The sequence below is a fragment of the Ruditapes philippinarum genome, unplaced genomic scaffold, assembly GCF_026571515.1.
Source record: "Ruditapes philippinarum isolate M1 unplaced genomic scaffold, ASM2657151v2 ctg1152_1_1_1_1, whole genome shotgun sequence".
Classification (NCBI taxonomy): domain Eukaryota; kingdom Metazoa; phylum Mollusca; class Bivalvia; order Venerida; family Veneridae; genus Ruditapes; species Ruditapes philippinarum.
In genome coordinates, this window is record NW_026856449.1 from 188,532 (window position 1) to 201,579 (window position 13,048).

The window sequence follows — 13,048 nt, forward strand, 5'->3', positions numbered from 1 at the left end:
GTGACGCCAACGCCGACGCCGGGGCGAGTAGGATAGCTCCCCTTTTCATAGAAAAGTCGAGCTAAAAATACATTATTGTACATCTAACAAACACATGAATGCAGATCCAACAATATGACTGTATGTGGATCTAACAAACTCATATATTTCAACAATCTCATGGATATAAATCCAATAAATACATGAATGTTCATACATCAAACACATGAATGTTCATCCTAAAATGCATAAGTAGATCCAACAAACACATGAATGTAGATCCAACAAACACATGAATGTAGATACAACAAACACATGAATGTTGGTCCAACAAACAAATAATGATTATAAAATAACATGCAGTTTTGATTGAACTTTTTTTAAGTACAAGCGTACAATGACTTGAACTGATAAGATATACAATACATAAAGAAGTTGTGTACATTTTTATTTCAATTTTTCTTCATTCTATTCAAGTCCTGCTCACTAAATATTTCAACTTTTCTTAAAAAATAGTTTAAAACTTCATGTTACCTATATAACATTTACAATAACAATCATAATAATGTAAAAAATAAACAAAACAAAACAATAATCAACAAAATGAGTTTCTTTTTAGCAAAATAGTTTTAGTGAAATGGTGAAAATGGTATTATTATACATTCCAACACGACCTGCATTTTTCACTATTGAATATAGAAGAACCGAAAGTGTGTGTTATTATGCAACAGAGTCACAGTTGACGTTCTATATTTAGATATGTGACGTAATCATTATACATGCGATGTAACCACTAAAAGAATCCGACGCGCTTAAAATAAGTATGGAAACAAATCAGGCGCAATTTTGCTTAATAACAGGTACGGCAGCACTTATTTGTTGATGTCATGTTAGAATCGAAATAATATATCCAAATCGGTGATTTTATCGCTTGATAACATCACTGTTTGTCGTTCGGATGCGCATCATTATATCACTCGGGCCTCGCCCTCGTGATATAATTCCTCGCATTCAAACTTCAAACAGTGATGTTATTGAGCAATAAAATCACTGTTTGGGATATATTATTTCTTAATTAGTGTCAACTATATATTATGTATCAATAATCATACTTCCTAAAACAAAGAGATTATTTTTTTCTTTGGGTTAATCAAATGTCAGAGATTTATTTTGCACCAATCAAATCTAGAAAAAAGGCCTTTTTCCCAACTGGGTTAGGGGAGGATGGTATTGAAATTTCCTTAAAACACCAAAAACATGTATTTTTGTATTTTGGGAAAAGGCCTCTTGGGAAAAAATCATTAGGCATTTTGGGAGATTTTAGTAAAACTCCTTATACATGATTTTCATTGTTTTTAACATGTCTGTGAACATGTAACCTTTCAGGTCTTTAAAATAGCAAATCAAAACAGTTCAATATTTCTCAGAAGTTTGAAACAGAGTCATTTCTTTCTTTTTTTATTTTTTTTAGGGGAAGGGCTGCTGTTGGGAACCTTTTTTAAAATTGGAAAAGAAAAATAATGACTTTTTTGGATTGGGAATGAATGAAGGGTGAAAATTCGAAATTTTCAGATGGCTACTAAAATAAAATTTCCAAAATTACAAAGGTAACATTCATTTTTGTGACAAATCATAACTTACAATATTGACTTAAATGTAGATGCGAACAATTATACAACACTGCTCTATTTATTGACTGTTACATTTTTTTAGCATTGCAATAATTAAATATATATAAATTGAATAAACTAAATATGGTAGAAATAAATAACAGTTGGATTCATACATATTTGTTACATGTAACTAAACTACACAACTTACTGGTTCCTGCACATATAAGAAATTATAAGAATGGAACATGATTCTATCATCAATTTATCAAATTGAAACTTGTGTAGATACACCAGCCTTCCATTATTTTTTATATTTTTTACTAAGATCACAATGTGAAAGACATATGGCAACTTTCCAGGCTTCAGCTATGGAAGAAAAACACCTCTGGTGATATCATTATCATCATTTTTTCAGACTCATATGGGCATCTCGAGTAAAACCACAAACCTTCAAAGCTACCTGAATAACTCCTTTACACTGACATATTTTCATTTGTCATAAGTGGGAATTTAGCTAAGGTATAGAAACAAGTGTTTCAGACCCCTGGAGCTTCACTGCTTAGCTTCAGTGGCCTGCTCAAACTTAATACAGATTATAATCAGAGAAAATGGGTGCGTAAAAGAACAAATATATATTTACCAGTGTTGTTTTTTGGCGGACCTAAAACCACATAGAAAAATAAGTTTTGGTGAATTCAGTCATTATTTCAAGCATTTTTTATAACAACAATTTGCAGTTCAACAAATTTGACATGACAAACAGCCAAATATTTAAATACCACGTAAATGGGATTTTTTTTTTTTTAATTGTAGGGTTGTAGTATTTTTAAACATATCTATTTTATCATATAAAACTTTAAGCAATGATAATGTCATTATATGTATTAACAACACTAGTAATGATCAAAGTTGCACCCTACTGATATCAACACATAAATTTTAGCAAAAATATCATGCTGTCCGAATAGGTTTACTACACAGAAAAACATGGCTGATGCTCAAGATGAGTTTTACAGTAAGTAAACTATAACATTGAATATATCGATGGCTTAGAGCGAAACTGGTCGATCTTTCTATAGTAATAGAATCAATTTTGCTCTAAACCCTCAATATATTCTCACTTATTTGTAGAGCTGTCATTGATTCAGAGTCAGGGATATTGATGATATATTGATATCATGATATATTGCTATTAGAACAATTATCGACAATATATCATTCAATAATTGCTTGTAATTACTTGTCAATAATTCACTTTTATATATGTTTAAATGATTTCAGTAAGATACATTTTCTGTTCATTCAATTATGATGTGTCTCGTTTATAAATTCCCTTGCAAGATTTTTTTCTGACTATTTCTTTTTGTTATCACATGCTACCAAATATGTCCTTAACATAACAACACACTTGCAGACATGGACACCTGCTTCTGTACATGTTTTTTGGTGAATTTTCATAATTTCTAGACATTTCATTCATCTGTTAAAATTATCTAATTTTTCAATGTGTTATCGATAAGTGATTGACAGAAAATATTTAGAGTTGATATATCAAATTAGTACTATCAATGACAGATCTAATAATTTGTGCAGTGGGAAGACCTATGCAAAAATAGCATCAATTCTGCATCAGCTATATTTTCTATACATTAAACCATTCCAGATCACACTCTTCCCTATAAATTACACTGCTTTATGATTACAGTATGGGGATTCTCCCTTTGTATACTAAAATATCCATACTCAATACTAACTTTAACAATAAAACAGATTTCATACAATAGTTTCTCTCATTCATTTCAGAGGATTGTCAAATGTATATTTTCCTCTAAATATCAAATGAAAACCCTCTACAATTTATTCAAAGAAGTATCATATATAAATATTTTGAAGAAAGGAAATTTTTAAACATTTAAATTGAGAGATCTGAACTTCAAGAAAATCATTAAAATGAGCACTATTGTACTAATGTATAGGCTCAAAGTAATTCTTCACTCCAATACATACATGTATATTAATTGACATTGCTATTTCTATTAAAAATCAATTAAATTACATTTAATTTAAATTAAATTTAATCTAAACTACATACAATAGAGGGAATACAGAAACAAAAGTATCTAAACTGATTTAATTTCATATTGTAAACAAATAAAGTATCCAACAAAAATAAAGGGGAGATAACTTTGTTGCTATGACAACTTACCACTAATGGCTTCATCTTCGGCACGGAAATGTTCCAGTGACAAGATCAGGCTGCGGATAAACATGTTTGAGTCAACAAGATTTCTGTTCACCGTTGTAATGAACTTGTCAAACTGAAATATATAAAAAAAATTCCTACATTATACTTGTATTATGTGACATACTTCTATTGTAGGTTTTTTTTATTGCATCAACACTATAAAGGTAATATGGTGACTTTTCAGCTTTAATCGTGTAGGATTTCTTCAGGTGCCCCTTTGTGCTTTAGGCATGAATGGGCACCCAAGTCTGTAAAAGTTTGAAAAATCCTGAAAATCCTGAATTAAGCAGTTTCTTCTATAGTTTTACATAGGATATAGAAGGCTTTCAGGGGACTAAAAATCCTGAACTTCCGGAATACTCCTGAAAACTTTTACCCATGGAGTCAAACCACTGATGTTCTAGAGCCCAGCTTGATAGCTCCTTCACATGGAAAATTCCCAACTTTTGAATCAACAACATATAAGGGCAAGTGGTTTAAAGGCGTAGCTGCCCCTTTTATCTCACATACAAGTATATTTCAATCATTAAGATAGTCATCAGAATATATCATACTTCTATTACAGGTCGATGAATATGAATGTGATCATCAAGGTTGCTGTTTTACTCGTAGAATTATTTAACTTTATGGCTTTAACAAATCCATCTAAACGATTCAAGCAATATAAACAACCATGACCCAAAATAGTATTCTTTCAACTCTTTGTGTTTTAAATGAGACCAACTCTTTAACAGTAATTATAATTTTACCAGTGAATAAGGATTTAAACTTATTTAGCTTTATTCCAGAGGCAAACAAGCACCTGAGTGGAACCACTGACCTTCCTTAAGCAAAGTGGGAAGCTTCGTCATACAAAAAAATTCAAATTTTCTTGGAAGCTGTGACAGGCAAGTACTCAACATGAGGAGAATTAGGGTCAAACTAAGCCTGTACCATTTGTAATCTTGTCGTCTAGGTGTTTTATTGAGAAATTCTTGATTTTTTTCTATATAATATAAATAAACCTCAAGATAAAAACAGAATATTGTGTTGACCTACCTTTTCTGATGTTGTTAAAATACTGTCAAAGGTTCTAAAAGCCTCAATATTGAATTTGACTAGTTCACCGAGCAGATCAAAGCTACTCTGTAGAATCTCCTTATGTCTGATCTCATGTTCTACGATGTTGGAAGCCACATGCTGAAAACAATCATAGACGTTGTTTGTTTGTTTTTTCTGGTTTTAATGGATGTTTAATGCTATATCTCAACAGTGAGTCAACTTAACCGGCTATGCTGGACAATTAATTAGTAATTACCAAAATTTCCGCAAGAGACAGACTAATAATTCTAAATGATTCAGAATCATTGGTAACAGACAAATGGCTTTTAGTCTCAAATGTCAAGGATCAATAGTCACAGATAAATACTGCCTCACCTATGGAATGAATCTGGGATCCCTGCATAACATATCTGATGCTTTTACTAATAAGCTAAGCAGGCAAAGTTAACAATATATAAAAAGCAATAATTTCATTAAATGATTACCATTCTGAGAAATTTCAATTTTAACTGAAATACCCCCCTCTGCTTTAGAGGAAAAAATGTACTTTAAAATAGTAAAGTGGCCCATGATTGGCCAGATATATGGGAAAAGTAGTACCCTTTTTTAGCTGAAATATTACTGACTTTCTTCAGCATAAGGGGAGCAGTAGTATGTCTCTTTTGAGTGTGGAAGTTTTGTCTCATAACTACTTACATAGGAAAACAATTATCATTAATAATTTTCTTCGATTCTGATGAAAATATGTTACATCAACAAACTTTTGTCCCTTTGATATTAGGAACTACAACAACTCTTTAAGTTTTAGTTAAATAATTTTCTTATTCATTTATTTGTGACTTGAAGTAAGGGAAAAAACAAAAAACTTCTGGGTGATAAAGTGTCAAAAGGGAGGAATATATGCATCTGAAAAAACCAGGTGTATAATATGTATGTATATTACCTGAAGAAGTCCACGTCTCATCAGGAAGACTTGATCACAGTAAGATGTGTTACCTCTCAGATAACTTTCTACAGCTCGTGCCAACCAAAATCTGCAGGCAGTAAAATATATTGTATGTTTAACAAATACTTCATGAGTAAGTGTTACTTAATTTAAGTTACTCATTTAACCATGCTGAGTTATATATTCATTAATATAAGCGTTATTGGTGTATGCTCATCCTTAACTTACTCCATCTAATTTATATAATGAACTTGCCCAAATCTGACCTTGGGACAGTCTAATTAAATTTCAAGGGGCTTCAATACCCAAAACGTAAAAACTGAACAGTCATTTTTCTTATCACATTCATACTAAGATTCTCACAAGTATCAGGACTAAGTGGCTTGAAAATTGCCCTAAGATTACACAGTTTCTGACATGAACGAATGGATGCGTGCCAATTCCAAAGTTAGTCATAGAGACCTCATCAGAAATAAGTTTTTGATATTACCTGAACGTGGAAGTAGTTGGCTCTTTCTTCATCACCTCAACAATCTTTGTCAACAGACCTTTGTTTCCTCTACACATTAACTGTCTGATAATGAGAAAATATAATTGTCACAAAATTATGTTCAACATAAAATGAGATGATCATGAACTTGAGTGATATTCATTTAAAGTAAACAAAATGCTATTTAAGTCATAAAGTTACTTTCACATTTCAACTGGCATAAGGTTGTACTTGTGTAGATGTATACTGGCTAATTTTTCATTTATTTTCACAGCAACAACACAAGGAAATTATTATCCTGGTTTTTTTTTGCCACTTTCCATAAATGTGAACATTAATCTTAAAATAAAAATTTTAATATAGAAATGTGCTTTAATCGATGTTAATTCAACAAGAGCTTAATAAGAGTGACCATTACAATCGCCATATCTAAGACACAATATTTTATTTAAGTCCATTAATCATTATTTCTGAAAGTTAACATTTGAGCTAAGTTTAAAGAAAATCCTTCAGGAATCAATAAATTGACTGGCATTTGACCTTCAAGTGTGGTCTTAGTCTATAGCAGACACAGCATGTGTAAATGGTATAATAACTAGTATCACTTTTTCAATTTCTGAATGAATAACAATATAACAAATCAAATTATTTCTCAGCCGATAAAATGTATGATTCTAATGTACTATCTACCATTCACAGACAAGGTAAAACTATTGGATAACTACCTGTTAACATTGTCTAAATTTGCCAGTTGTAGTGAGCCTGCTTTGGCTGAAATTGCAAAAAATTAATTATATATATATAAAGTAATTTCAGCAATCTAAACATGTATAAATTGATACAAATGCTACAAAACTAGGTAGAGACTGGAGGAGATAATCTTGTTCTGCACTGGTTACATAGGTAAAAAAAAAATCAGTTGCCATCAAAAGCAGACCGAAAGAAAAATTTGGCAACAAACTTATATAGCAATATGTAATAGTTTATTGGAAATGGACACACACAAATATAATGCTATTATAAAGTTGATTCCACAAAACACAATATTTTCAAAAAAATTACAATGGAATATGTTTTGAAACTGAATTGTTTAAAATCTTAAATATTCTCTATGGTAAGTTAATAATTGTAAAAGCTATTATCTCTTTTATATAAACATATAAACAGTTCACTTACCATTTATTCGTTTGACTTCACTAAGTTCACTTTTTGACAACAATAAATGTTTGTAGCTGAAATAAATTTACAGTAGATTGTAAAATAATTCAAGCTGTCATCTTCAGGGTAATTACATGTATCTATTCAAAAGATGGTTTTCATTTATAGCAATAATTACCTCCCTTGACTGCCATTTTGAGGGTCATTTCCAATACAATATATGTTTAAGATAAAAATCTCTCATTCTATCATCTTCAAGAAAGCACTGTGACCATGCTGTATAATGTAAGTAGCTTTATTTCTGTAGTTATTCTTGACATCTCTCAAAATTGAAAACCTCTGTTCCGAATTCAAAGCAAGGTAAATCCATCACACATTATAAATTCATTGCATTCCCTAATGAGATATGTGAGCTGACTGTAGAATGTAGATTTACTAGATCTCTGTCAGTTGATCTGTTTTCAGTCGAGAATGACCTGTGCATGTGCAAAGAGGGTAGCGTTTCTGAAGATTTCTCAAAGACAGTACCTAGTTTCTGAAGGTTTCTCAAAGAGGGTACTGTTTTTGAAGATTTCACAAAGTGGGTACCTATCTGTATACACAATGATATGGTTAATTGTTATACTTACTCTGAATGATCACAGAAACTATGGACTAATCTTAAAAACTGTATCTTCAATGCAACTTCCTGCAATAAATCAAGGTATATATGTAACTACAAAATTTGTCCTCATGCATTTACATTTTTCCTGACATTAACTTTTTAATACTTTTCAGATATATTTTATAATATAAGAAAGATTTTTTACGTTTTATAATGATACAGGAACACAAATCAAGTGATGAACAACTTGTATGATATGTAATTACGAATGAACCTTTTAAAGTCATTTAAGTATGTAGCAATTAAAACATTATAACAATAAGATAATTTGTTTTTTACAGGTAACAAACTTCATCATCAAGTGTATGTAGCCAGTTTCATTTTTTAGTGGTGAAGGAAGACCATTGATGTCCGTTGTTTTACAGTTATTTTGTCTAATTAAGCATTTATTACAAGACTGGGAAGTCCATGGCCAAGTGGTTAAGACCACTTGCCCTTACCGCTTTGGTTCAATTCCCAGAAATGGCTTCAGATTGTACAATGCAAGGAAGCTACCGAAAACATTGGTGGTTCTATTCATTTGCTTGCTGCGGCCTGAAAAAATGCAAGGAGGGGCACCTAACATCTATCTCCACACAAAAAGCTAGCAAGTCACCATATGTCAGCCTTGACAGTGTTGGTATGACTTAAAACCCAACAAAAGTCTAAACAAACTTACAGGACTACATTCACAAGCTGCATTATGTCCTCTCATCCTATGCCTATTTGTATATCTACCTCTGTAAATAAAATACATCTATTAACATCCAGGCTGTAATTGTGCCGTACAAGAAACACATAAAGGGCATATGTGTTTATATGATTAAATATATGTTCATAAAAATTTAAGATAACAAAATATATACCGTATATCAGGGTTTTTATGCATGTTTCTTATTTTGCTTTATTTGTGTGCAATGAATATCGTGAAAAATTGATTCGCTATTTTTCCTGCAATTTAATTTTTGTGAGTTTCTGTCACTTTCTTTTCTGCTTTAGATTTGCTACACAGATAAGTTGTGTATATTACCTACAACTCAATTCATCAAACATCAATTTTCTATATTTATGGTTGTTTAGAATTAAATGTTTGTTGTTACTTTATTTTCATTATTATTTTTACTTTTTCTTTAGTACATAAAAAATCTTTAGCGACACAATGAGCAAAAGGTATTTTTGTTTACGCTTATTTAACAGATTTTCCCAATATAAAAAGATAATTCATCCCTTGCAAAAATGGGAAGCTTAACAATAACATGTTTACAATAAGGTGAGACAAGGCAGTATGTGTGAAATGCTAAATCCATACTTGTAAGGGATACACCAATAGGAAACTTGAAAACAAAGTTTTAACTGTGAAAATAATAAATCTTTCACAAAAGGAGTGGTATCTCTTTGTCACCAAAAAAAAAACGCAAAAAAGAAAAGAAACATGTACATAAAATCTTAAACTAGGGGACATATGTCTCCCAAAGCTATGTATGGTTCTGTTCACTCCTGTGAAGTTTGATCAAGATCCCACCAGCAGTTTGACCTGTGAAAGCCAGACAAGCTAAATGCGAACAGACAGATGGCAAAGGCAAAAACAATATGCCTCCCAAAATAAAAGTTATCATTTCATAAGTTAACAAAGTAATCATATTCTAATCAGATAGTATATTTATGGCAATGAGAACAGGACTTGTCACTCTATCATTTAGCTTATACATTAAACAAGGATAAGTCTGCCTTAATTCTCAACTATTTCTAAACAGTAAATCATGATACAAAATAGATACTTACACTTGACACTTCCATATAAATTGGTCAAACAATTCACTGAGGCCTGGTGCCAGCTTTAATTCTGCTAACTTTCGTTGTACCTAGAGATTACATAAACAAAATGTTTATAAATTATACAATTGCTAAAAACTTGAGAATTTTAAGCAAATATGAGCCTCATCAAAGTTTTCATCATAGTAACTTACTACACTGAACTGCCACATATCATTTCTTAAAAGGATTGGTTTATTAATCTATTTACTAATTAATTTATAATTGTCTCATTCTCATTATGTACATACTTTTCTCATTATGTGTTTATTGAACCGCCGAACATGGCGATGGACATTGTAAAATGTTTTTGCCAATAAAAATTTGAATCTTGAAATCTTATCCTTCAACCATTTATCTAATTAAAGACATGGTCAAAATATCTTCAAAATTGAATTTTAAGCTATTACCAAATTTATTGAATTGACTTTTTGTTACCTGTGTAAAGGAAATTTAAATAGGATAAGCTATACAGTGGCAATTTTTTGAATTTTATATTTTCTCCAATTTCATGTTAATTAATAGTACTAATATGACAATTAGCAGGCCTGTTGTATTTCTATGGTTTAGTTTTTAATTGGTTTACATTTAAAATGTTAGGTCAAAGTGTGCCAAACTAGCTGATTCATATGAAATTATTTGACATTTCTTCCTAGCAGCAGTGGAAAAGGCAAGAAGCTACAGCAGCCCTTTTATAAATAGATATTTTTCAAATAAAAAGAAGTAATCCTTAAACCATGCAAACTTAAGTTTCAACTTCCTCAATACTCAAAACTCTTTTAATACCAACAACAGGCCAAACATGTATGAATGTGTGAAAGAATCTCATCCACTCACCTTTTTTCTATGTTTACCCAGTAAGAATAGACCTAAAACATAAACAACTTCCACTCTTTGTACTAGCTCCTCTGTTATTGTTAGGCCTTGTTGTTTCTGCATAGGACTTTCTGCTGTAGTTGGTGCTGTTATACCTAAAATTACAAAATTCAGACTTTAGATTTTAAGTTGGATCAAAGTAAATATTTACAACAAACTTGCTGTCTAGACAGGTGTCAATTGTATTATCAGTGGTCCCAATAGTGGGGTGAAAAGAAGAAGAAAACAAAGAGATGGGGACTGAACATTGTGAACTTGATAGTGGATTAGCAGGATCATCTTAATAGCCACTAATGTTTCCAATGAAATAAAGAACAGAAAATGGGCCAAAGACAAAAATGGCCGGGCTGCATTTGTATACCAAATATCACGCGGCAGTGGTGTTATGAAAATTTTCTAACATTGACCATTAATGTCAAAATTTAACAAAATAGGTAAACAGGGAGTGGATGAGCGACAGACCTGAAATCGAATCCCACAGTAAGGGACCATGTGTTTATGCTGTATACAAAATATCAAGAGGCGGTGATAAGTAGCTGCTGAGAAAACTGTTTGAAACCCAGCCTAAAAATTGTGTTCTTTTTAAAAAAGTCCTAACAGCAGGGTGTTCATGATTCCAAGGTGATCATAAAAGGGGTTTTACTGTAAAACTAGAACTGTGTCCAAAGGACACGGATGCCCCCACTGACAACATATATATGGTATATAGTGAAAAAATCAACAAATGGCCATAATTCTGTTAAATTTGGTCGCAGCAAAAATTCCTTCCTTTACTTCCATCTACACATTAAGGTTGTTCATCCCTGGAAGTTTAAGCAAAATCTGCCATCCGGTTTAAGAGGAGTTGCGTTCACAAAATTTCTACATAGTATATAGTGAAAAAATCAACAAAGGGCCATAATTCTATTAAATTTGGTCGCAGCAAAAATTCCTTTCTTTACTACCATTTACACAGTAAGGTTGTTCATTCCTGGAAGTTTAAGCAAAATCTGCCATCCGGTTTAAGAGGAGTTACGTTCACAAGATTTCGGGACGTACGGACGTATGGACAAATGCAACGCTATATGCTCCCCACTTTGTGGGGGCATAAAAACTTATTCATTGATGAAGCTAAACAAAACAAGTTCTCATTCAACTCTGCATAAAGGTCACTGCTCTCATACTATTATTGTTTTGAAGCAGAAAAGGCAAAACGTCTCCACACCTTTAAAGCACTAATAGTTATTAGTGCCTTTTATACCACATACAGTTGAAATTGTTGTCACTTTGAGGTAAGAATACATAATACAATCAAAGTGGTTTTATTTAGTTGATTATTCCATACACACTTTTTGTATCCCTCCATAAAGAATGCTAATTTTTAGAGGTTTGGTTGGGAGAGGTACAGGAATTTAGAGGTCAATAAATGCTATAGTTTAATCTGGCTAGTAATTTAGTGGTTTTATACCTCCAATAAAATCTTCCATCTCATCATCAAGTGGGTTGTCGTATGGTTCCTCTGCCATCTGGTTCTCTATCCACTCCATCCAACAATCTAATTCACTCACCATTCCCGGGAACCGTGGAGTATCTACAATTTACATTCATCATGATTTTTTTTTTTACTGATGATCACACTCAAAGAAAAGAATTATTCTCTAACAAACAGACAAGGCAAGAATTTAAAATTCAACATCTATTTTCATTAAATACTAAAAGATATATTTTCAATGGTTGAAACTTATAAAGGTCATAAAGTAATTTTCCCAACCAAGAATAACCTATTACATCCCTTCACAAAATATTGAATTATCAATTATGCATTACATTCTATAAGTCAAGCGTAAATGCTGAATTTTACAACTTTTATCACCATTTTCATGTTGCTAATGGCATCAATGCTATTTTGCATATTTTAACAATTATGAGGTAACTAATGAGGATAGTTAATATTTATGCTTGCTAAAATTACACTATTAGTTCACTTTATAACAAATTCTTTTTAATATCTAAAACATTTTCTTTATTTCCAAGAAAATAAGCACAAGTCAGAGAGTATGTTGCTTTGTTTGTTTGGTTTTTTTTCCAATCTAATTCTTAACACATTTTTGGTAATATTTCGACAGTTGATCCATGTAACTGGCTTTCCTTGATAAGTAACCTGCAGTTACCAGAATCTCTACTTCTAATCCCACATGATTTCTGAATATTCTGTGAAGTTGAACAAGCTACCACTGGATTAAAAATCTGGTTCATTTTCTATTGA

The 13,048-nt window shown here is 31.5% G+C and overlaps 1 protein-coding gene across 2 annotated transcripts in view; it reads right to left on the minus strand.

The window, feature by feature from the left end:
• LOC132746568 (short transient receptor potential channel 4-associated protein-like) overlaps positions 1-13,048 on the minus strand; it is a 28,003-nt gene that overhangs the window by 4,859 nt on the left and 10,096 nt on the right. Inside the window, exons 9-20 of one of the 2 annotated variants that reach the window (XM_060735767.1) lie at positions 12,251-12,373; positions 10,765-10,898; positions 9,898-9,977; positions 8,795-8,855; positions 8,102-8,160; positions 7,491-7,546; positions 7,040-7,085; positions 6,315-6,398; positions 5,822-5,912; positions 4,876-5,016; positions 3,799-3,910; positions 2,233-2,253 (exon numbers count right to left, since the gene is read on the minus strand). In XM_060735767.1, the coding sequence (XP_060591750.1) occupies positions 2,233-2,253; positions 3,799-3,910; positions 4,876-5,016; positions 5,822-5,912; positions 6,315-6,398; positions 7,040-7,085; positions 7,491-7,546; positions 8,102-8,160; positions 8,795-8,855; positions 9,898-9,977; positions 10,765-10,898; positions 12,251-12,373 (1,008 nt within the window). The remainder of the gene's footprint in view (positions 1-2,232; positions 2,254-3,798; positions 3,911-4,875; positions 5,017-5,821; positions 5,913-6,314; positions 6,399-7,039; positions 7,086-7,490; positions 7,547-8,101; positions 8,161-8,794; positions 8,856-9,897; positions 9,978-10,764; positions 10,899-12,250; positions 12,374-13,048) is intronic. The other variant, XM_060735768.1, reaches the window with a different exon arrangement.